The 25,144-nt window shown below is 45.8% G+C and overlaps 2 protein-coding genes across 2 annotated transcripts; one reads left to right on the top strand and one right to left on the bottom strand.

Moving 5' to 3' along the window:
* Positions 1–451: 451 nt before the first annotated feature.
* On the top strand, positions 452–24,921 carry LOC6729552 (coiled-coil domain-containing protein lobo). The gene is made up of 9 exons (XM_016174730.3): positions 452–992; positions 1,064–1,192; positions 22,365–22,724; positions 22,789–23,503; positions 23,561–23,742; positions 23,803–24,018; positions 24,086–24,307; positions 24,363–24,557; positions 24,618–24,921. Exons 1-9 carry the CDS (start codon positions 576–578, stop codon positions 24,873–24,875), a joined length of 2,694 nt encoding a protein of 897 aa, XP_016036221.1. The 5' UTR covers positions 452–575; the 3' UTR covers positions 24,876–24,921.
* Positions 1,679–4,388, bottom strand: LOC6729553 (protein distal antenna). The gene is given in 1 exon segment (XM_016177510.2): positions 1,679–4,388. A coding segment is annotated over 1 exon segment (2,352 nt). The 5' UTR covers positions 4,316–4,388; the 3' UTR covers positions 1,679–1,963.
* Positions 24,922–25,144: the final 223 nt, after the last annotated feature.

The following is a 25,144-nucleotide window of genomic DNA, read 5'->3' as shown; positions in this document are numbered from 1 at the left end:
CTTCATGGCATGAAGTTTACTGCGACTATTTCTCCTGTAGGTGATGCCCATATGCTATTCAAAACATGCTTACTCTATTTTAAAAATGTTAGTTACAAAATGTCATTTGGATAAAATTGTTAATCTACTTATATTTTACATGTAGACACTTAACCGAGAAAAAAGCAGTAGTAACTGATATTCAAAGCAGGGTAAAGAAGTTCAAATCCAATGCCAAAGCTGTAAATAAGCAGTTACAAAGCAGTACAACGGTTATTTAGCCCAGACGCAACCAGGTACATGAAGTAAGGTAAGGTAAAGCAAAGTTTTCAACCGGTAGAAGTAAATGCAAATTCTTATAAGAATTTTTCAAGCGAAACCCACACAAAACTAATTAGAATTGCGAAAGTTTTATTTTTTAGCAATTTATGTATATTTTAATTGCTACAATGAACAATCTAGCACAACACAACACATATTTCAATTTCTGTCACATCTAGCCGTTCAAAAATATATTTTTCTACAAACACCGTAGTTATAGAAACGAAGTTTCTTGTTTATTATTTTGAAGAGCCGGCAATCGTAACCACGCCAAAATGCCGAAAGTACTGTTTCAGAAGTACAAGAAGGTGGTGAGCAACATCGACCCGAGTCGCTATAGCGCCAAGTTCAAGGAAATCGACGAGCAGAGGCGCTCGCAAGGTTCGGAATCGGATTTTCCAGAAGAAATGGAGGGCGAGTTCGAGGCGGAAATGGAGGAAATGGGGTCTAGTGAATTTAGCTTATCCGAAGGAGAACCCTCGCTCAATATCGGAAAGATCGATTTATCCTTTCCCGAAACAGTCGAGGAGTTCGAAAACAGTCCCCAGTGCTATCCTCCCTCGTACTATACCCTCTCGCCCAAGGAGCGCTTGCTCCTGCTGTACGCCGAGAATTTCCGGAAGCAATTGGTTCTCAGCTACCCAAAGAGACGAGCGATGGTCTTGGCCCTGCCCAACGAATGCAAAGTACAGGTGAAGTCAGCACCATCTGCCCCTTTAGTGGCCAGCGTTTTGATAAATTGCCCCTCTTAACCAACTTACAGAAATTCGTTTGCACCACCATCAGGCCAACGGCGTTTATTTACACGCAACTCATATCAAGTGTCGAGGAAATTGCCAAGTTTGTCGCCGATTTCATTCAGTATGAGCCACTGCAGGATCCCATGAATTTGGTAAGTTTATTATGCCAAAGTTGAACCAATCATATATCCATTCTTCTTGGGTTCCGAGCTCATGTGGTAATATATTTTAAAGTTTATGCGTTCTAAAATGGCCAATAATTTAAGCAATTTATGCTTGTAAATATATTACAAGTTTTAATGATTGCTTCTGGTTTTTGATAAAAATACTAAATGATTGTTCCGATTACAGTTTATATATATATAGAAACCCACTTAGACCCTCCAACCCAACAGCGATAAATAAAGACGACAACAGTTCTAAGAGTTTCATAAAAATTATCTAATTATTTTTTATTGAACATGTATTTAAAATTACATTTAAATTTGTAAATGTTTTTATTTAAATATCGCATTAATTCCGAATTAAGAAAATTCATTTGAGCACATTTCCATAGTTAGTAATATACGAAATTTAAAAACGTTTGATATCAAATGCATGCCATTCGCGCCAACACACCTTGCAGTTCGAAAAGTTTGTTTTCGTAACAAAAACTAAGGGCTATAACATTTTTCTAGAATGCATTGGGTGAAAAAACAAACTAACAAAACAGAGTCGGTTGTCTTTCCGTTCAAAAAGAAATGCATAATAGCTACAAATAGAGTTTCTCGATATATACACGTTAACCGTACGATTAATTAATACAATGCAATGCAATGGAGTGGATTCGAATTGAATTGAAAGAGACCGAAAGTATGCTCGATAGGTTTCACAGCTAGGAGATAAATTCAGTGGAGTCCTCCGGATGCGTGCAACCATGTGGTCTAACTGCTGGAGCTCAGTTCGTCGTACTGCTGGTACTCGCCCGTGATCTGGCAGTCGTCGGGGTCATCGTCGAGGTCACAATGTACAAATTCGTAGGGAGGGAAGAACAGGGAGCTGAGTAGGGTGGCCGACGATCGATAGACGGCCGGCGCATAGACGTGGCACCTCGTCGAGGCCTCGGCGGCATCCGCATCTGCATCTGCATCCAGGACACCGGGTCCTGGCTCTGCAGCGTGCAGTGCGCCGTTTGGGCTATCCTCTATCTCTGTATCCGTGGCTGGCTCCGTGGGCGCCAACTTTGGCTTTTCCTATTTGCGACGGCGACTCTTGCCCCGCCCACTGCCCTCCTCCTCCGCGGCGTGCTCCTCGCTGTCCTCCGGCAGGCTCCGCAAAGCGGATTTCTCGATCATCGGTGTCTCGTTGCCCGACTTGATGGCGGCTATCAGGAAACGGAGCTGCATTAGCTGCACGGCCGTCACGCGGGGATTGCTGCAGTTCTCGAGCCACTGCAGGAACTTCTCGCCATGCCGGATGGCCTCGATGTCCTCGTCCGCCGTGCAGTCCAGATACTTGGCCTTCTCCTCCTCGTCCGTTTTGTTGGAGTTATTATTGTTATTGTTATTGCTGGCGCTCACATCGTTGTTGTTCGTATGCGGATTGCTGGTGTCCTGGAAGCTGCCCTCCGATTCGGAGGATGCCTGTTCCGGCATCAACGGACCAGTGGCGTCCATTCCGCCCATCTTGAAGAGCATATTGTCTAGGATCTTCTTGCACTCGCTTGTGGGATTCGGGGTCTCTGGAGTTTTGGTCTTCGCCTTCGGTTCGGGGCTCCTGCTGCCTGATGAATGGGCAATGGGACTCTGCGAAGGGGTCATCACTTTGCCGGCGGCTGAGAGATCTTCCGGTTTCCCGGATGCCTCCGTCTCCACTTCGCCATCGAGATCGGGCTCGGTGGCCTCGTCAGCCTCGGGATTCTGTTCGTTGGAGGACAAACTTCTCACCGACGGCGTCTCAGTCTCTTTCGTGAGATGGGAGTACAGTATGTTCGAGGGATCTCCCATGGATCCCCCCTCTGCAGCCGTGGTGGCCACCTGCTGCTGCAGTTGGTTGGCTTGCAGGGCGGCCAATGTGGCGGCATTGGGATTCAGGGTATGCAGACTGGCCCCGAACGCCTTGCACCAGTTGTACCACGCCGCGTTCTTCTCGTCCAGACTGCCCGACGGTGTGGACGAGGGTGTAAGCGGAGCCGAGGGTATCGGCGGAGTCTGGGCCAGCTGACTCATGTGCTGTGGCGTGGAAGACCTGATAGGGGGACTGGTCACGCCCATGGGAATTGTGGGCGGATAAAGGGGATTCAGGCCCAACATGGTCTGCTGCGACTTGAGCCAGTAGAGCAAAGGATCTTCGGCCAGGTTGGAGAGCGTCATGGGTCCGCCCATTTGAGAAGGAGCAATCGAAGGACTCGGACTTTTGATGTCGCCTCCCTTGCCCTCGTTCTTGATGCTTAGATTGAGGCTGCCCTGGCCCTCCCCCGGCTTCTGTTTGGCCCAGTTCTTCACCGACAATCCCTGCGCCGACCGATCTCCACTATCGCTCCTGGGGCTCTGCACCTGCAGCGGCGTTTGGCCACTGGGCTTCGGGGTCCTCAGGTTACCAGCGCCCGCTGGGAAACTGTTTAGGCCCGACATGGCCGCCAGACCGGGATTCAGCTGGGCCAGCAAGTTGAGGTTTGTGGTCAGCTCGTTGAAACTGATCGCCAGCGGGGACTGTGATATGCCCGTGAGACCCGAAAGGTGCGTCAAGCTAGAGAGCGGACTAATTGCATTTAGGGAGGGATCGGCGGCGGGTCGGTTGATATCGGCACCAAACACTTTGGCCTTGACCCCGCCATTAAAGGCCGCGTAGTCCACGGGCAGCCCATTGTACCCAAGATCGGCCAGATTCTTGTTTGTACTGTAGTCCAGGCCATTCAGAGGGGATCGCTTGAAGGCCAGCTCATCGAACTTCAGTTTGTTGGAGAAGTTCAGGGGCAGGGCGCCATCCAAGCGCTGGCGTTTCTCCGGCGGACCCAGAAGACCTCCGCCGCCTGCTCCACCACCTCCTCCTCCACCATCCATCTTATCGCCCAGGGCGTCGGCGCAGAGGTTATCCGTGGCGGACTGGCGGGACATGAAGCGCAGCTTGTCCTCGTTCTTGCACCAGCCGCGCAACGTGGACTCGGGCACGCCGATGTCCCTGGCCACCGAGGCCTTGGACTCGCCATCGTGGATCCTCTGGATGGCATGGATCTTGTCGCGGGGCGTCAGGCTCCGCAAGGGACGCTTGCCCTTCGTGCCCATGCGGATGTTCATGTGGGGGTAGCTGGAAATATCCAACTTCAGGCCGTTGTCGAACAGCTTGGCGTCTGCAAGAAAGAAGAACAAGCTTTTCTTAATTAATTACCGTGACACACTTGGCATATCGCATATCGCACGGCGGACCGATGCGTTCCCATTCGCCAGCGGTGTAGCACATAGCGATATATATGTACTCGGCCGAATGGCGAATGCCGTGTGCGCGCGTCCATGTACTTTCCAGGGGCAGGGGGTTGGGGCTCAAAAACGGTCGGAAGGGGGGGTGGGGGGCGGTCTGTCATGGGGTGTCAGGATGTGCCACAATGTACCAGGATGTGTCAGGATGTTCAAGGGGTGGCGGCTGGTGTTTCGCATGTTCGCACGGTGCTCCAATAAAATCGCCGCGCGCTTTAAAATTTTACAGACAACTCGCGGTGTAAATAAACCGCACAGCCGGGCGTATGCGCTATATTGCGTATACGTGTAGGTGGTCCCATCGTATCTACATATATACGTACATAGCTACACAGTCAGGATGACAAAATCTCTCTCTACGCTCTTGCAGGCAAATGAGCTGCGTCACGCCCCTTGCCGCTTTTTCGCTCGGCGCACGAAGGATGCCAAATTTGCAAAAAGGACTCGAAAGTGTGCCTGTGTGTGTGTATGTTCGTTAGTTCGACACTGTGTGCGAGTGTGCGAGAGTGAGTGTGTGTGTGTGTGTGTGTGTACACGGGGAGACAATGGAATATGCTAATTGGTGCGTTGCCTTCGCGCCGCGACGCGCCTGCTCCAAAATGCAGCGCGCAACGCGAGCTACGAATAAGCAACAAGAACAAGCCATTCGTCGGCCGAACTTTCCCGAGTCCGCAAATTTATAACTTGTTTACCTGTCTCGGGCCACTTGGCGCTGCAGCGCAGAACATCCCCCAACTTGAGATACTATGCGATACTGTTGTGGGCATGGATGTGGATGTGAATGTGGATGTGGATCCATGCCAATGCCAAGCACGCCTGTTGCGCCTTCCTGTCCTACCCAACCTTTCAGCCTTGCTGCCTTGCTGCTTTCCTTCTTCTAGATCTGAAATGTTGCCAAAGGCAACGGCAGGTGCAGCAGAATCAGCCGCAGCGGCAGCAGCGTCTTTTGGGCCAGCTCTCAAGTCTTTTTTGGCCTGGCCAAAAGTCGAAGGCAGGCAGAAAACAGAAACCTGAGCGAGCAACAATATGCTCCGCCTCCATCTCTCCAGAAAGTGAGGCATGCAAAAGAGCTCGCCCCATGGTGCAATTTTAAAATGAAAAACACGTTTTGCGCATGACTGACACATGATTTCTTTCCCTGCATATATATGTGCGGATATATCTGTATATATACATATATATCTATATATATATGTGTGTGGCATTCAAATATACTGGCAGCCCAAGTTGGTGTGCGTGCCTTCGCAGAGCGAAGTTCTGAAAGGAAGAGAAATTTTCGAGAACTAAGAGAGTGCAGATGACCAAACTGGAGGAGTCTTTCGTTTGGCCATCCATCGCAATGCTGTTTACAAAACGCACATCGCTCCTTGGCTGGCTTTCAAGCCACTTGGAATGGAGTTTACACGTTGCCAGCTATTAATTTGAGACTCCTGCTGGAATCACTGGACTTATCTCCTTCGGTTGCTTGTTTAAGCAGACTGGAGCTTATGATTTGGAATAAGCAGTTGGCAAGGACCAAAAGGGATAAGGTGCATCGTTTTGCCAAATATTTAATCTGGATGGTATTGTTATAGGATATGCTAGGATGCCCTCCATTATTTGATTTGTATGAAAAGAAAACTTAAATGGGAAAAGTGGCACTAGATTCCGGTATTTAAATTTAAGCTACGTGTTTAGTTACCTGTATAGCGTATGCAAATCAAATGTATTTATCTACAAAGTAGGTAATCTAAGTCTATTATTATGATTATATAATTAATGAGCTACGTTGGTAATCACTGCTAATAGTTATGCGTTTGTCACCTGGTTGAGTATGCGGTTTAATGCATACCAATCTAGTTGGAGTCTCCACTTATCCCCCCGCCCCCACACTTGACAACCAACCCACAAACATAGACACTCCGGGGGCTGTTCATAACCAATAGAGCAGCAAATAACTATGTCGACGGTGGTGCATGTGATTCTGCCCCACTACCGACCACCTAAACAGCAAACAGCAAACACCTAACACCATACGCCATGCACCATACACCTAACTCCATTCAACTAACACCACCCACAGATCCGGAGCTGCGGAGATCCAGAGAAGCAGCGACCTGCCAACAACCTGCACCCAAACACATATCGAATAAAACTTTTACAGCTGTATAAAAATTACAAGGTCTTTGGCCATTCAGCAGCGGAGTCGAATGGGCAATGGGCAATGGGAAATGGCAAATGGGAATGGGTGGGGCTGAGATGGGGTGGAAGGAAAAGAATTTTTACTTTCGCTTTCTGCAGTGGGTCCGTCCTTGTCCTAGCCGGCTCGCCATTAAACTTTTCACGAACCGAACTGGGACAGTGAGAAGTGTGTAAAAAATCTAGTAACAACAGAAAAAGATGAAAGAAATAAATATAAAAGAATTACACCAAGTTTGTCAGTGTGTGTGTGAGTGAGTGAGTGTGTGGAGGGGGCCTGTCTGTGTCTGGTGTTGCTGCTGTGCACACATGTACAATCACTTACACACACCTAGCCAGGACAGGACATATGTATGCCGGAATGGCCATACCCGTCAGTATGTCTGTAATGGCCAACCGTCTGGCCATTTCATCGTACACGTGAGTGTGCGTGTGTGTGTGTGGGCTAAGAGCTTCTGATTTTCCTATATACAATTATAATTTTATTGTATTTACTATTTTTTCGTTTCTTTGGCTTCGTATTGAACTCACTCACAGACACAGAGGGGCAATGCATGTGGCAATGTGGCAAGGACACCAAGGAGGGTCAAATGGGATGGGTCGGGATGGGCGGGGGGCAAGCGAAGGGGGGGCAGGAGAGTCTGGCAAATGGAGGTCAACGACTGAAACTAGTACTAATATGTGCAAGCGTTTGATAGCTCCATTCGTTTGTGCTAATGCAGAAAGAAATAAAACACAAAAACGAGGCAACACATAAAAATAAGAATTTCGTAGATAAAAGAAAAAGTTGCTTTGGTCCAAACCCAATCGTGTGTTGGTGTGTGTGTGTCTGGGATGTCTGGGATGCTTCCCTCACCGCAGTTATGTGTGTGCAAATAAACCATGTGTCTGCTGTAATGTTGGACCTGTTGGCACCAATGATCTATGTGGCTTTAAGCACTATTGCACCTTTTTATTGTGTTTTGGTTTATGATTAGCCCGATTAATGTTGTGTCGGCATTTCGCAGTGGAACGAGATGATTATTTGTCGGGGGAATCGCTATGAACTTTATGAAATTGTCTAACTATTGTCTCACTTATGGGAAAAGCTTTTTTTTAATAAGGAATCGATTTTTGGCAAACAGTTAAAATATAAATAAATAAATAAATATATGAAGTTATCTCCTTTTAAAAGGATTGTATTTAATTAGAAGAATTTAATGTAAGTCCTTTGATGAGTTTCCTAGATTTGAAATATCGGTGATGTTATGAATGAAGTTGTTTCGCAAAATACTAATGATGTACGAGAAAAATATAATCAAAAAAAAAAAAAACAAAAATGTATAAAAATTAATAAATCTTATTGATTTTCAACTAATTTTTGAAACAAGATAAAATTTAAATTTAACATTTTCATGTTATCAAATAGTGACACATATCCTGACCATCCGGAACTGTTTTTTAAAAGATTTTATGTGTTATCTAAACTAACCGGATAGTTAGGTTAAATATATTTTTACCATAAATACGATTAAAAAGTATTGCATACAATAAGTGGCCCATAAAACCGGTTTCCTGTGCTTGTTAATATGACAATTCAATATAAAATTGATTGATTGAGGAAATCTAAACATTTTAATGATACAACTTTTTAGTTAAATAACATTTACAAGTGTTTTAAGTTTATTTTACAAGCTATGTAACATATTAAGAGTTTATCTATTTTATAGATTAGAAAATAAAATAAATCAAATTAAGAATCAAAAAAGTTTTATTTTTTATTATACATGTAAGCAATAGCTAACGTAATGGTGGGAAGTTACAGAAGATATTTCTGAAATATCCAATAACCATCACTCCTGAATATTTTTATAAATGCGACGTTTTATAAATACTATAAATAGCTAACTATTATAAATAATAATAAAAAAAAACATTCTCGAAAAAACATTGTCTGTGAAAAATATATGTTGTTTGCAAGCTATGTTGCAGTGAAAGGTTTTTGCTTAAGATGTTTTTTAAAAGACCTACTAAGATTTTTAGTTATTAAGTTATAAAATTTAAAAAAATAACTATTCAAATACAGAATACTTCACATACAGAACTTCACTTTTACTGTGTTCAAGATGGTGATGTGTAAAAATACATAATTCGTTTATGTTGTGTTGAAAGGTAAACAATAACTCTTCAAAACTAATATATCAAGTTCGGTTTCCAATTTAAATTAAATAATTTTTGACCATATTTATAATTTTTCTGGTCTCACCAATTCAATTTTGCAAGTTGAGCTTAAAACACTCGGTTAACTTTTATTAATTGATGCACTACTCAATTCACCGATTTAGTCAAATACTAACCTTTTAGTTAACTTCCGGGGGCGAAAAGTGATCGGTGCCTTCTTCCAGCGAAGGCGGGAGAAATTCGGTGATAGCGCAGCTATTTGCAGCACTTAATTTATTCTTATCTCGACCGACGATGTTTTTAATTCACTTTACTTATAGTTCACACGGATTTTAATTTATTGTTTTCAGTTAATGTTGTTGTGTTCATTTGCAAGGATAACATCACTCGGTCAATCACAATCGAACACTGTGCTCGCGATGCGGCGTGATGTTTACCACTGCTGTGGCGTGCGATTTTCAGCGGCAGGACATGCGGTGCGGTGCGGTGCGACCTCTCTCTCGCGCTCGTCGAAGGATATTGTGATATTGTGACGCTGCGTCGCTGTGACGTGGATGTGCGAACCTGAGCGGCTAGCGTGCGGCGACAAACTACCGCGGCGGACTTGAGTGAATTTTGATTTTAGCGCGGCGAATTTCCGCACGGCGACGACGGCGGCGACGTCACGGGAAATTTAAAGTCGCACGTCCACGAAATGCGGCGTTTCGTTCTCACTCACACATACACATACATATGTGTCCTGCAGTGGTGGTTGTGTGCTGGTCAGTCGTTCTGTCTTGGTATTAGTAGTTTTGTAGTTGTCGTTTTTGTTTCTTTCACGTGTGCGTGAGTCGCTCTCTCTCGCTCCCTCTCTCGGACTCTCTTTCGCCCGCTCTCTTTCGCTCTCACTGTTGCGAATTTCGCGGCCTTTTTCGGTGACAGCCAAATGTACAATGATTAATAACGGTCAAGACGGCGGCGAAGAAGTCCTCTCGCTTTGGCTGCCCCGTTCACAATATTCGCATTTTGGCATTTTCGCATTTTGGCCGGCCCAACCACAGGCCAGTGTCCACTCACACACACACACATCGAGCACACATACTAACGCAGCACATCCTCCCACACACGTGCGGACACACAGCTGTGTGCAACGAAGACGACGCAATACTCGTGCTAGGCTTTTTGAGATTGAGAGACGCACATCCTTTTCGGCCTCCTTTCTTGCGCCCACGTGTGTGTGTGTGAGCACAGAGAGAAAAATCGTGTTCTTGAAACCTTAGTAAAGAAAGTGTTTTTAAATTTGTTAAGTAAGCGAAATTTTGTATGATAATTTAGCATTTTTTTATCACTTAGTTATTTATATCCCATGATTATAATTATGAAATCGAAACTTAAAAAAAATACATGAAAATATGATATTGATTGAAAATATCGTCAGTTTTTGAAAGTATATAGTACTTTTCTTCCTAGCTTATATTTCTTCGTATTCTGTATTATTCGATTTTTTCCAGTGTAAGACTGTGTGCAACCTCAGGAGGCATTTGCTTGCGCTTAGCTAAGCCATTTTCTGCTTCCTTAAACGCTGTGCAACAACTATCAAACGAGCAATGGATCTGCGAGAAGAACGTGAAAAACCTAGCCGAAATCCCTGTCTAATTTTCGCAGTAGGGGGTGCGCCTTTTATCGTCACTGATAATTCTGTTAGTTTTCCCGCTGTCATGTGCTGCAGTTGTTGCTGTTGTGATTGCGGCCAGTTTTCCTCGCTTTGTTTTGATACATGCCTTCATCGCAGATTACGTGGGCTCGCCTCTCTTTCGCGCCCGTTTCGCAAAGAGCCAAGCCAAATGAGAACCAAACAGCCTCTTCCTTAAGAGAGAGAGAGGGAGCGAGCTAGTGAGAGAGCAGCTTTCGTCCTCGTCTTCGGCTTTTTGCCGCCCGAACCGAACGAAGTTTTGGCGGCAGGCGGTGGAGACCCCACGGGGAAACCCTCCTTGGGAAACCCACATTCTTGAAAGCAAGGCGAATCCGTCCCACAGAGCCGCTTTCTTGGCTCTTTTCGTCGCTCTTTTCGCTGGAGCGTGACCGGCGATCGCCGAAGGAACCGGAATTCTCGAACGGACAATCGATCGCTAAGATATGGGCATAGTGGTTGTTTCTCCATCGACTTTTGCAGGCAAATTGCTGCGGTTTAGAAATGTCAGATGGCGAAATAATTGAACTCAAATTGTGGGACAAGAAACTATTTAGCTGCAAATATCAGGTGATAGCCAGCTTCAGAATATGTATTTTCCATATTTAGCTACCAAAAATGATATAATTATAGTGTATAAAAGGTATGCAGGACAATAACTTATGTTTTCCATTAAGGTGCCGACCCATTCTTAATATACTTAGTGCACAACATATTCAATGGCATACACCATGTTAAACATCTTACGCATTAATATGTTTAAGTTCCTTGTAATATTAATTACCGAGCTGATAACTTGTAGGTAGAAATGGATAACCATGTTAGATAGATTGTTGATATCATTCCCAAGCAAGTGTCAAGTCAAAGTGTATTTTGATTAGTTGTGCGAGAGAAGAAAAACCTGACAAGTATTTGCACCATCGTGGGATAGCCCCGAGATTACGATCTTATATAATGCGTGTGTACACATAGGCATTTGAGGTCGTAGACTTAGTAGTTGCCATGCAAAACATTTGCGCAGAGCACACACACATTCGCACATACATAGCTCCCTATTTCCCTATTGTATCTGGCCAACGAAGGCGGCCACTGACCATAATAACAACAACGGCAACGAAAAAGACAGCAGCAGTGTCGCCAGAGTTGCTAGTTGCTGCCTTTCGGGAAATCGCTAAGAAAGGTTTTTGAATCCATGTCCGAAACGCACAAGCACAATCACACGTACACGCACAGGCACACGCACACGCACACGAAAACACAGGCCCAAGGATATAGTGTAGTCGTACATATAAGTAGAGGCGTATACACAACAAGGAGCAACAATAACGCAGGACTACGGAATACGGACAGCGGACAACGGACGGCGGACTACGGAGGACCACGAGTACAGATGGCCGGCATGGGGCCGCATTGGCAAGAAACATATCCTTGCCACTAAAAAGCCAAGCAGCCTGCCCGGGTCGCTTCATTTCGTCACACATACACACACGCATACAGGCTCACTCACTGGACACACACTGGAGCAGTTTGGCAACACGCTACCCACACAGACGCACATTCTTCTTAGCATCCGCAGGCACATCAGCATCTTTAGCGTAAATTTTGCTGCTGCGAAAATTTAGAGTTGTTGCTTTATGCCAATGTGCGTGCTAGAGTGTGTGTGTGTGTATGCTAGTGTGTGTTTTTGGGTATATATACTTCAGATTTTCATCGGCCAACCTAAAACCCCCCGCCCTCTTAGCCAGCGGAGCCCAACCCGACCGATTGTCCATTGTCCATTGTGTCCACCAAGGCAACATTTTCCATTTTCGTTCGTCCTCTCTTTGGCCGCCGGACTTTCTCTCATATCTGCAGCTCCTTGCCAGCCGCCTTCTTGCTAGCCACCAAGCCACCAAAACCGCCCAACCGCCCACCTCACCACCCCTTCAGTTGGTCAAAACCCCCCCTTTCGGATGTGTGTGTGTGTCCGTGTCCGAGTGTGTGTGTGTGCTGGATGCCTTAATGTCGCTGCGTGTGTGTGTACAATTACGAATTCGTCGTCCTCGACTAAACTCAATTCACTTTCTCCCTAACTCTGGCAAACCCGCGTCGTTGTCACCGTCGTCCTGCGATGTCCTTTCACCCAACCCGACTCACCTCCCAGAATCCCCCCTCCATCCCTGAATCAACCCAACCCCTCATGTCACACCTCCGGATGGCGAAGGAAATTTTCGCGTGAATTGAAAGATGAAGGCGCACTGGGCTGGACGCTGGTCACCCCCGATGGTTGGTTATATGTACACGCATAGGTCCTTGCTGATTTCCGTTCGAACTTGTGGCTATGTGTGTGTGTGTGTGTTTCGGTGTGTCGGTGTGTGTACATATGCTAGAAGACGTGTGCGCTTGATTTTCAGCACCCATCTACCAACACCCACCCGCCCTGGGAATCTGCATCCTCTCACATTGTCTTTGTATAACTGTTCCTAAAACAAAATTTTCAGTTTTGCCTTCGAAAAGATAAATGTGTGTACACGAGTTTTCTATGTATGCTTTCTCGTGCTTGTATGTGCGTTTCTCCCGGCTACATGTACTCGTACACTGGGATCTACTCAAAATATATCCCTAGATGCGTACTTTACTTGCACCTTGCCTTAAACTCGATTTGTCCCTGCCCATTTCAATCAACTCATCGATCATTTATTTCTATTTCGATCACCATCAATTGGGTTTGGGAATTCAATTCGATACCAGTTTGGATCACAACTGACAACTGATGGTTACGAAAGATTAACAAAAATATGAATCACCTGGAATAGAAATTTATCGGGTTTTTCAAAATATCAGGATAATGTGATTTCTCAGAATTGTAAGTGAAATTAGATAAATAATAATAAGTCCTTTGGGTAGATATCGTTTGTAAAAAGTTGTTGCCTACTTCTAGGGGAAGTACTTATTAAACATAAACGGTATTATTAGATTAAATCTTTTTATTTAAATAAATGCTTTACAAGACCATACATCATGTTTGTCGAATCATAAATTTAAGAAATAAAATTAGGAAAATATCAAAAATACTTTAAGCAAATATACATATTGTGTGCGAAACTATTTGAAGATGAGGTTCCTTTCACATACACCTGATTTCATGTACTGCAGATATATTTGCGATGGTCAAGTCGAGCCGAGCATCGTCGCCTGGAGACAGTCTAATCCGTTGTCCGCAATTGTGCTGACCTGGGCGGTCCTGCAAGATGCCCATGCTGGCAGTTCTTTCCTACCTAACCCGGAGCGAAACACCCTGCCTCCTTGGCCATTATCTGCAGTTTTGTCTAAGCTAAGGCGATTTGAGCAGACAAAACCGCAGCTCTCGCAAGTTGTTTGGACCCAGTGCGTCCTTTCGTCCTGCGTGCCCTTCCTATCCTTCAAATGAGCTCGCCATGCACTCGTGGTATTCTATTTTGTGTGCTGCTGCCATAGCTGCTGCTTCTATGTTCCTATGATTTGCATATTCGAGCTCGTAGCTCCTTTGTTTTAATGCACCCCCACCCCTTTGGTCCTGAGTCCTGGCTCCTTTGTCAGCAGCAGCATTTACCTGGCCGAGTGTGTGTGTGCGACTGTGTGTGCGCGAGTGTGTGTGACACTGGTCTTTGGCCAGGATGCCGCGTAAGAAGAAGGCAAACGGCCAGGCTGGAATTTGTCCTTCCAATCTAAGCCAAATGCTGGCCGTCGTCCGCTGGACGCCTTGGTCTCCTTTGCTTTTCCAGCAAGCAAGCAGGGAAATTGAAACAATTGAAGAGGTAGCCATGGATGGAGCCTGGCTGCCCGGGAGCCCAGCAGTCCGGCATCCTGGCAGTCAGGACAACCAGACGCAGCATTTTCGACCATCAACTACTGGCCACTTACGGACTCGCCTCCACCGCATCGCATCGGCAAATGTCCTGCTGCGGAAGCCAGAGCGAGAGGGACAGCGAGCTTGAGGATGCAGCTGGCTAGCCAGTGCGAGTGAGATGTCCTTTTTGGCCAGAGCTCTAGCAACGGCAGACGAATCCTTTTCAAAATTAAACTATATGCAGCAAGTGGAAGAGCAAGGCAAGAAATGCACACACACACACACATATTCACTTCTATGCCACAACCGCCCAGTTTTCGTATCCTGGTCCGAGAATCAGTCGAGTGCGAGCCACATGCAAATAGCGCAGACACATGCACTTTTTCTCGTATCCTTGGTCCGTCCGCATCTTATGTATTCGGCAGAGCTTTGTTAAGATATTCTTTGCACCTAAGATGGACGACGTTAGATACGGGCGGCAGCTAGCCAGCCCGGCGCTTATATACAGGTTCAATCAGTTGCTAATTGCTATAGGTCCGAAAACAGTCATGTGCACTGCACCCACACACACTCGCCGCCATTTGTTTATACTCATATGCCAGGATATATAAATGAGTGTGCACACACACACACATATGCTTATGCGGCGAAAATATGTAAGTGCAAAGCTGCACACTCAAGTGTTCAAACAGCGCGCCAGATTAGTTATAACTACATAGCTCAAGATGCCATAAAGTCGATTTTTTGGTACGAACTGATGGATACTTTCCGTAAAATCCATCTATATGGCTTATATGGCTTATAGGGCTCGGAAAACCTGATCATAATACTTGACCTTTATATGCCAAGCGCTCGAATTCGATTTCATTCTTGACACTCTTACGAAAATAATCACACAATTTGTTTGGCACAGTTTTTTCTCCTTTCTTGTCTGCATTCTTTTTCTTGTTTTAAACAAAAAAGGGTTTGCCGGAGTACGAGAAAAAGTTTGTCTGAGTTTTTGCCTTTTTTCTTCTCCTTTGTATGTTACAAAAAGTAATTATTTTCATTTTATTTTTATGTGCCAGTCTAGCCAGTTTACTTTTACTCGTATCAATTGCAAGGGGATAAATGGGTGCTTTAAAAATCCATTAAGTTATGCATTAAGGTTAAATGAGAAAGTGGAAGTATTTAAAACCTAATAAGCCTAAAACTGCACCTTAAATGTGTTCGATCTTATAAGGATCATACAACCTTTGATAGGACCCGGAAAATATTTCTCCTAAGAGATCCTTTGAGAAGGGTAAGGTAGAAATGAAGGTTGGGCAAACAATCAATTCATACAGCCGTGTAAACTGGCACTTCCTAGCCGCGCATATCCATTCATATGAACTCACGCCACCACTTCAGAAAAGGCTTTCTTTTGCGCCTTTTTTCAAACGTGTTCGATGTTTCCCGCACTGCAGATGCAGTGGTAAGTACTCGACTACCACATACCCAGTGCCAAAAATAGTCAATAAATATGAAAAACAATCCTTAATCCCTATACAGCAATATATCTGAAATATACAACTTAAACATTATTTTTTCTTATTCTTTATGAATTACGGGCATACCCTCTGTAAAACCAATAAGCCCCATGGCATAAGTGGCACAGGGTATAGACGCCACAATGCGGTTAAATGATGGCGATATGCGCTGACGCTGTAAACTCAAGAGTGATGTCCTTTGCCATTCACTCACAGTCGCTAAGAAAAACGAGAGACCGCAAACGCAAAAGGATGCGACGGCGTCGAAAAGCGATAAAACGCGATTTTATGCACGTGTTGAGTGGCTGCCAAAATGGGCAGGTTCCATATCCGCAATCCTGACGAGGCTGCAAGTGTGCTAGATTACTCTCACGGAATCTATTATAAAAACGTATATTAGTAATCGTTTTCGAATAATACTGTTTTCCGACCCAGAATTCATTTAGCTGATAAGAAACGTGGAGGGTAAGCGAAGCTTATAAAAATGGTTAAAAAAAAAAATAAACAAATGGACATTGCATTAACCAAAGTCTGGACAACAGATGTCTGGGGTTTGGTGGTCCCCTGACAATATGAGTTCGGAAATGGAGGCGTAACATTCCGGGTGAAGTGCAGATGTCACTAAAATTCGCTGACAGTCCAATGAATCGATATGATATCTAGGCCACAATGATTATGGCATAAAATGCGAACTTTCTTCCGGAAATGAGAACTGCCCTTTGATCTCGTAATATTCCGTTTGTTCCCGACTTTCCAAGCATGCATTCATCATTAGATTCAATACCGATTTTTTTGGTGCGAAGTGAGCGGGCCAGGACGGGCCATTCCAAGTCGCTTGGCGAAACCAAATACGATGGGATACAGCGCGATGTTCCCTTCCTCGAGGGGATGAAATCGCTGTCGCTTCCGGTTGAGTGCACAGAGTCGCGGAGTTGCAGCGATGTAGAATAGCGTGTCGTGTTGCTTGGTCAGTTTGCAATTGCGAACCTTGTCGTCTTTCGACTTCAGTGACAAAAAGCAGCACTGTCGTTGTTTTAGCGAAAATAAGTGGGTAGGGTATGATGGCTGCAACTGCGACGCGGGAATACCCTTTAATCTGGTGTAATATGTGGGCTATTCAATCTGGTAGTGCAAATTTATAAAATTATGAATATGTTCTAATAATACAAGGACCTGGAAATAATCCTTAAATAGTTGTTTTGTTTTCTTACACTTTTGAGGAAGATACTGTTGGCATCATTGCATACTGCTAAGTACCAAATAAAATTGTTAAGGAACAAATGGCCATCATCGATTCGACACCAAGCGGAATAGCAGCTGAAAAAAGGAAACAACAATGCGGCAAGACATCTTCCAGATACTCGTCGTTCGCCATTCCCCCCGCTGACTATGCGCATATCGATTTCCTTCGGCTCGAGAGCAATTCACTCGAGATCGGGCCAAGTGCCACCGGCAAAAACCCAACGAAAAAGGTGGCCCCAAACTGCGAACTGCAATCCCTATCTCATTTCCCTGGCTCGGCGACTCGGCACGGTTGCAACCCTTTGACAAAGAAAAGCGTCTCCCTGACGGAAAACTGGCAGCGGGTCTTCGCGTCCAGACTTCGCAGGCAGGAGGCAGGACTTGGCCATATATGGTCAGACGGGCGAGCGAACCGATGACGTGGGCTTGCATGCTGCCCCCCACCAGCTTCCGGACCTTTCAGCCCCGCGGCTGCTGTTTACCATGCCACGCTCGGTTTAAGTCGCAGAACATCCGCAACCACCGCTGACCCACCCATCTTCGGCCACCCATCTCTTGCCACCCACCACGTCCCACCGCCAAAGGTGCTCCGGCAATGGCCAACAGCCTTCGTGGCTACAATAAACTAGACGCCAATTTCGCTGTCGCTGACACGGCCATTGCCGCGGCCATTGAGCGTCGACCATCTACACATCTACACGGAGAACAATAAAGAGTGCTTTCTTACGAGCGCATAATATGCCATATTCAAAGGGTTGCGAATGGATAAGAACTGAAGAAACTCCTCGAATTTTAATACCCCTTTCTTTAACAAGGAAATATGCCTGTGTATGATGTGTTTATTGATAATATCCTTTACCACCTTTACATATGAGTCCATGATTTCTAGCTGTGCAGCATCTAGCCTCCACCGTCGACCATTGTCGACTATAGGACTCGTCGGGTCCACTTACTCGCCTTGCCCGCGACGGAGTGGCGTATTCCTTTGCTCAAAAGCAGACCAAAACCAAACCAAACACACATCGACTTTGTGTCCGAGTCCTCGCATCAGTGTCCGCATCTGTCTGGATTCGCGACCCCCGTCACATCACTCGAGTCCGTGGTCCGCAGTCCGCAGTCCCCAGTCCGGAGTTCCCAGTTCCAGTCCCGATGGCCGCGACCTCATCCCACTTTGGTTCTTAGCGACGTCGTCTGTCCGTCGCATTTATCCTCGCTGTGGGCAACGCCATGTGACTTGGATCGAATCTGTGATTGTAAGTTGTGCGCCGTCGTTAGGTTGCCGCATTGGCAGTCGGTGGGTGCCACTCCAGCACATCCACATCCACATTCTCCACATGCACCCTCCTCTGCCATATCCACTCCATCACTCGGCTGGCCTCTGTCCACCGGCTGTACACGGGGTCTGTATCCCAAAGACAACGGCGGAGTTTAAAACCATCATCGTCGTATACACACTCGCTTGGCTCAGACAGCGCGATATTGAATAAGAATGCCTCCCGATGGCAGGACTCAAATTTAATGTACGGCTGCTCATATGTGGAGGGCTATTGATTAGGAAAAAATGCTTGTCAGGATGGGCCAGTTCTTGAGCTATGTATGTATTCTATTAAATATTAGGTACAATGAAAATGTTTCCATAAGGAATATGATGAAATTTTCGAGCTTTTCAAGGTATTGGCCACTTTCAAAACTGGGCTAATGCCGCGTGTCCCATATTAATAAATCCTGTGTGTGTAATTCCTTCGAGGATATGAGTGAAACTATGATGGGATTTTAGCGTAAGCCCACCGCAGAACAAAACCTCCATTAAGCGCCAGCTGAAAGGCACCGACTTTGACTGACTGACTGTTCGGGGGAATCAAATGTCTTAATTTCGCGTGTTTATATCTTAATCTTGGCCGTTTTTAAGAGCGTCTATTGGCCGGGACTTTTATGTGCCCAGGGTCCCGGGTCGCGGAAGCGGGAAGTCGGGCAAATAATAAAACGTGGTGAATGGGGGGAATGGCGCCATAGACATCCACGTACATCCAGGGGCGCAATATCAACGAAGACGCGCAAATAGTGAGCGGATTTTGGACGGGATGAGAGATGGAATGGGTTGGGTTTGGCTTGGCTTGGGCAACATTGGGCGGTGAAATGGGTCCGGATGATGGTGGGTGTGGTGCTGTGGTGGTATTGCGCGTATTATGGCGACACTAGCGGCGCCGTGTGTCCTTTTGTCCCCAGGACAATAACACTTCCGTGCAGTACATTATCATAAAGGGGTTAAGTCGCTGATTTTCATCGTGTGTGCTCATTTAAAAACTTACACACGCTGCTGGCCCGCAAAAGGCCCGGCTTGGGATTTCCTGGAGGAGGCGCACCACCCGAGTCCTGGCTGACGTCTTATGGCCATCAGGCAGGACGCGCAAGGACTCGACGCCTCGGCCGAAGGAATCGCGCTGAATTTCACCGCTTTGTTTCAGCGCTCTTGTGGAAAAGATGGCAGCGGCTCATTATGCATCCCGATAAGCGATGTGCCTCCCCAGCGAGTCCTTCGCCCCCAGGTTAGTCTAACGAGGACGACGACGGGCTGGTGTGGGCGGTACGTATGGTGCCGAGTCATGAGGCATCTTTCTGGTGGGTGGGGGGGTGCTTGCTGCATTGTGTCAACGAGGGAAGGCCGCCAGTGTGTGCATGTGTGCTTGTCCGTGTGTGTGTGTTAGACCGCCTGACAACCCCGTCTTGAGCCCTCGTCGGCCGCATTGTTTTGAGTTGTGACCCGCGAGCGGTGGCAGTGGCAGCCATTCAGCAGGGTGGCAACTGAAAGTGATTCTGTCTCGGCAGACTCTGTTACTTGCCACCCTTTTTCGCAATTTTTCGCCGCTTTTGGCGCAGTTTTTTCCGCTTTTTTTTTTCGTACTTCTTCCTTCAGATGGACGTTGTCGTTTCATACCCCGTAGTCTTGCTGCAGTTGAGTATATCAGAGCAGCGGAATGATAACTTAATAGGCTTGTGGGGCCTTAAGAAATCAAAGAACCATTTTAGACAGATTAACAACACATAAGCCAAATTTAGTTACTCGCTTAATTGCCTAGTATAGTATGGAGTAATTCAGGAAGGCGTTAAGATCATCATCACTGTAAGAGGTATCTTCTTGTCGATCATCTCATGGCATTATCCCTTTCGCCGACTGTAATTTGAGCTAGGGCCCCTGTTCGAGCAACCGGGCGCCCGTTGCTCCATTCTCGCTGTGCATTCGTCCCTTTGTTTTCGTCATGTTCGCTCCTCCATTGTTGCGACTGCTCTACCAGGCCCGATCCTAATTTAACACGTTCGAATAACCTTGAAGCGTTTCTTATTACGCGCGACCGCAGTGATAGCGGCTCTGCAACGCGCTTCCATGGCCAGGCAGTCCAGGGTAGCCTTGGTGGCCGGGGAATCTGGGGAAGAAGGAACGTGGAGTGGGCAGGAGAACCCTGGACGAAGAGGAGAAGGAGGAGGAGGACTCAATCGGCTGGCCAGGTAATGCCGTTTGCATCGAATTCAATTAGACGCCGCTGACTGACTGGTTTGCTGACTAATCGATTCGAAAGAGCGTGAGCGAGAGTGTTTGACCTCGAACAGTGCGACTTCGTTCGGTTCGCCCCGCTGATAGCTGATGACTCCGGGCCTCATTGTGATTCTTATGGCTTCACACGGCGATTTTGCATTTTAATGGCCTTCTTCGAAGCGACGGGGCGTATCTGCGCAGGGTGGAAAGGTGCAGGACCCTCCACACGACTAGAATCCTGTTTAGCTCCTGGGTTGCACGGAACTTTCCCGCGAAAAAGCGTTGGCTAGCCTATGTGGTTTTAGGGAAGTGTACAGCTCATGATGTGATATCTTTCAGATACTTTTACTCACCTACCATATATCAATGTCATATCATATCAACATGCTACCATCACATGCATACCTAGTCTCAGATCCTTCTGAAAGATCTTGGCTTATACCGCCAAATCCTGTCCCAAAGCCGAAACTAGAGCTGTGCGTATTTGCTTTGCCCGACTGCAATGGCAATTGCAATCTCGGAGTGCGTATGTGTCAACGACTGGTGTGGCAGGAGGAACCCGGAACCCCAGGCCCACAATAATTGCCAGCGTTTCCCGCGTTAATGGCCGCTTCGCTACGCTTCACAGATTCGGACGCACATGCACAGAATTCCTGGCAACGGCGGGATTGTCTCCTAAGTCTTCGCGGAACAGCAAAGAAGATGAATGGCACGGGGTCACGCAGCCACCTACGGGGCAGTCGCAGATGTGCAGGTAAACAACAATCGGGACAAAGGATCGGCCGAAGGCGGATTAAATGGGAGTGGGTCTCACTACCTCGATGCCGAGCTGCAATGAAAACAGACCGCTGATTGTTTTGGGCAACTGAATGACATCCGAAAATCGGGGGAAAAAAACACATCGAAATGAACGGGCATGAGTACACACTATATGGTTAATACCCCCTTTAGAAAACATCCAAGAAGTTACAGTTTCCTGGTGGGTTTTAAACGATTCTTAAGAATTCGCATGAGGAATACGAAAATAAGTACATGGCACTATCAGATTAAGATAAAACAACTTTGAGATACTTTTTAACATATGGACGGCCTCTTGGAATAGTAAAGTTGTTTTACTTTCAGTTCAGTATAGTTCAACATTAAACTTTAAAGATACCCGATCAACAGGTTCATTTCCCAAATCTGTGGTCTTCCCATCCTCAATGCAAAGCGGATATAACTTTTCCAAGGTTGTAAAACATAGCCTATGCGATCTTGACTCCTGCTGTTTTTACAGGGTCATATATAAGGGTACATATAAATTTTCCTCGGGCAGGTAAACGCTGCTTGCTAAAGGTAATCGAAGATTTCCTTTTTGTCTCGTGCTGCGCAATAGTTTGTGCCAAATTTCGTGGAAACTGGCATGCTGTTTCCTCAGCCCCGGTCTATATACATTCCTCTACATATTTATATGCAGCTAATAAACTCTTGTATTGCAATTGCATATTGGCTTCCAATGACTTTTATCGGGGGATGATTTCAAGATATTGCATTCTTAAGCTAATGAGAGGAAATCATTTGCTGGCAAAGTCTTTTGATTAGTATTTTTAATTCATGTAAATATTTTTAAAAAGTATTCAATTTAAGAATACTTTAATGTATCTTGTACTAAGATAAGATATTTCTGAGGAAGTGTTCATTTAATTGATCAAAAGTAGTAGTCTTCCCTTATAGACAAAATGTATGAGCTTATTTAACAAAGATTTTTCATACTTGTTTCTTTTTTAATCCCTCAGCCAAATCGCCTGATTTCGCCGGAAACCTTGTTGCGCAGGCGGAAGGGCAACTCCTATGAGATGGCCACTCTGCTGGCCAGCATGCTGATTGGAGCTGGTCACCCAGCGCTGGTGGTTTCCGGAGTGGCCCGCGAGGAGACGATTCTCAACGACCAACTGGCCGTTTCGTATCCGTATCCAATCGTCGAGGTGGAGGCCGAGGAGGTGAAGCCAAAGGTTGAGAAGCCGGGCCAGAAGTATAAGCTGCGCGGATTACCCGATTTGAAGAGTCATCTCGAAGAGGATATGGCCGAGGTTCACAGGCAAAAGGAGGCAGAGGAAAAACGGATTCAGGACGAAATTATTCGGAAGCAAATGGAGGTGAGGATAAACATGCACTTGCGCATATGTAGCGTGGATTAACGTACTGGCTAATCCCGAACAGGATCTTGAGCTGCTGGCCGTGGATCGGTATCATTATCGACGCAGTCATGCCTGGGTCGTGATCATAAACAATGCACCCTGGAGTGTCAAGCCCAAGACTACCTACACGGATGTCAATGGGGACGTGGTGGAGGCTCCACCCACGGCCATTTTCATAGAGCCCTCGACAGGATTCATCTGCGAGACGGGCTGCAAGCAGTACATCCTCGTGGATAGCATCTGGAATGAGTACAACTACTATGTGTGCAAGCAGAAGCACCAGAGGGTGAGTGAACTGCGTTGGGATCTGCGGGACACCAAGGACTGGGAGCACATGCTTCCAGGTGAGCCGCCCGAGATGCGCACCTACAAAATGGCCTCGGATGAGAATGTTGCCGATGAGGAGCGCGACATAAGCGAGGAGAAGCACCTGGACTGCATCGGCTCCTGGGTGGAGCGTCTGCACATCGGACTGGCCGACTTCGAGCAACGTTTCCCCAGCTCCGAGAAGAAGATCCAATACAGGGGAGCCATCCACGAGCGATTCTCGCCCTATTCCCAGCGCGATGGCAAGGTGATGCAGCTAACCATTTTCCATAACGATGAGTGCACCATTCCCAAAGTCAGATATGAGTACTACGAAAATCGATCTGACCTCATGCGCCATGTGAAGTACACATATGCCACCGATCAGTTTGAGGAGATATTCAACAAAGGACGCAACGACAGTCTGAAGTGTGGGTATTCATAAATTGAACCATAAATAAATATATTAATCTGGAATACTTTCATAGCCATCGAATATTTCTCGGATCCCTCGCAGCAGCGAAAAGTGCATTTTTATTCGGCTTCCAGAATCGATTCCTTGGAACTGATGGTGGTTGAGCCAGGCTCGCTAGTTCTGCACTACAAGGATCGCAGTGACAAGTGCTGGTATAAGGAATTTGAATTCACTCCAGCTGGAAACGTTCTCAAAGTGAGTGTGCATTTATTATTTTATTTAACAATTAATTTGGCTAACTTCCAACTCCAACAGAAAGTCACTGAGAAATTTCTCAAAGCCAATGCTAATGATGTGTGCGCAAATGATATTGCAACACGCACGTTCCTCTTTCAACAAAATAAAATTGTTCTGAAATTTCATTACACATTTGGGGCACTCACCGCCACAGTAGTGGAATTTACAAAGCCACCAAGACCGGATTATGGCAAAGAGCTCATATACGATGAGAAACTTACGAAAATATACAAGGCAAGTGACTGGATAATTTAAATATTATTATTTTGGCTTCACACAGGCATTCCTAAATCTCCTCCAGGCAAATCCCCTAGATCCAACGCGCACTAATCTCGAACTCTACCGATTGTTGTGCGAGCAACTGCAGTATGAGGACCATTTGAGGAAGAATTTCGAAAAAATCTTCGAGGATATAAACAACGTATTCGATTTGCGTAAATCCGAAAAGGCTGAGCCCAAACTTAAGTTCAGCATATTTGATCCACTTCGCAATGGAGCAGCCAGAGCCATAAGGATGAGACAGGTAAATGGCGCACTTAATCTTAAAGAATATGATTTTTATTATGTATCTTATCCAGTTTGAGGAGGAGGAGGAACTTAAAAAGGAAATAGCCAGCAAGCCCGCTGATTTCTTGGCCCCATATCTGGTGCCCTATAAGCACCAGGAGGAACTTACTCCCGAGCAATCTCAAAATGCATATAACGCCTGTCTAAACGATCTGAAGTCCCGATTTGTGAGCCTGCTCAACAACTTGCAACGGCACTATGAAGATGTAAGTCTCATTGTTTTATACTTGTATGCAAAAATATTAAAATTTTTAAATAATATATAGTTAACCTCCGAGTCGAAGTCGCTGAATCGATTCCTCAACAAATTCGAAAACCAGTTCAATAACTACGACTACAAGAGGTTGGTGCAACAATCGAAGGATCTGGAACTCAATAAACGAATGGTGCAACAGCGTTTGACCCTGACCCATGAGGAGTCCCAGAAGAAATACGAAGTGGTCAAGAACTCCCTGCTCAAGGATCCACGGCTCAATTTCAAAAAGGACGACGCGGCGGGAAGAGCCTCGGAGACATCGAAATAATAAAGTTGATTGTAAATAAAACAGAAAACATTCATTATACCATCGTGATCAAGATATGCTGCCATCGTATTGAATATTCATAAATTTAACGAATACTTGATGGCAATTATCCACTTTGAAATGACCGATTGCCAAGTAAATAGAATTCAATTGAACAAGCGACTTGCAGATTAAATCAAAATCAAAGGTCGGCCTTTAAGATGCAGATAGTGAATTGCTGAGATTCTCATCCGCCGGTGGTTAAGTGGATTCTAAAATGCGAATGTCGA

Source organism: Drosophila simulans, chromosome 3R (genome assembly GCF_016746395.2).
Source record: "Drosophila simulans strain w501 chromosome 3R, Prin_Dsim_3.1, whole genome shotgun sequence".
In the NCBI taxonomy this organism is placed as follows: domain Eukaryota; kingdom Metazoa; phylum Arthropoda; class Insecta; order Diptera; family Drosophilidae; genus Drosophila; species Drosophila simulans.
The sequence above is the reverse complement of the archived record's forward strand: the minus strand, read 5'-3'. Positions and strand labels throughout refer to the sequence as shown.

Excerpts from the sequence above, each read along its gene's own strand:
- LOC6729552 (XM_016174730.3), top strand. The coding sequence starts at position 576 with ATGCCGAAAGTACTGTTTCAGAAGTACAAGAAGGTGGTGAGCAACATC. Across the intron at positions 22,725-22,788 it reads TTATTCGGAAGCAAATGGAG|GATCTTGAGCTGCTGGCCGT; the intron begins GTGAGGATAAAC and ends AATCCCGAACAG. Across the intron at positions 23,743-23,802 it reads CAGCTGGAAACGTTCTCAAA|AAAGTCACTGAGAAATTTCT; the intron begins GTGAGTGTGCAT and ends CAACTCCAACAG.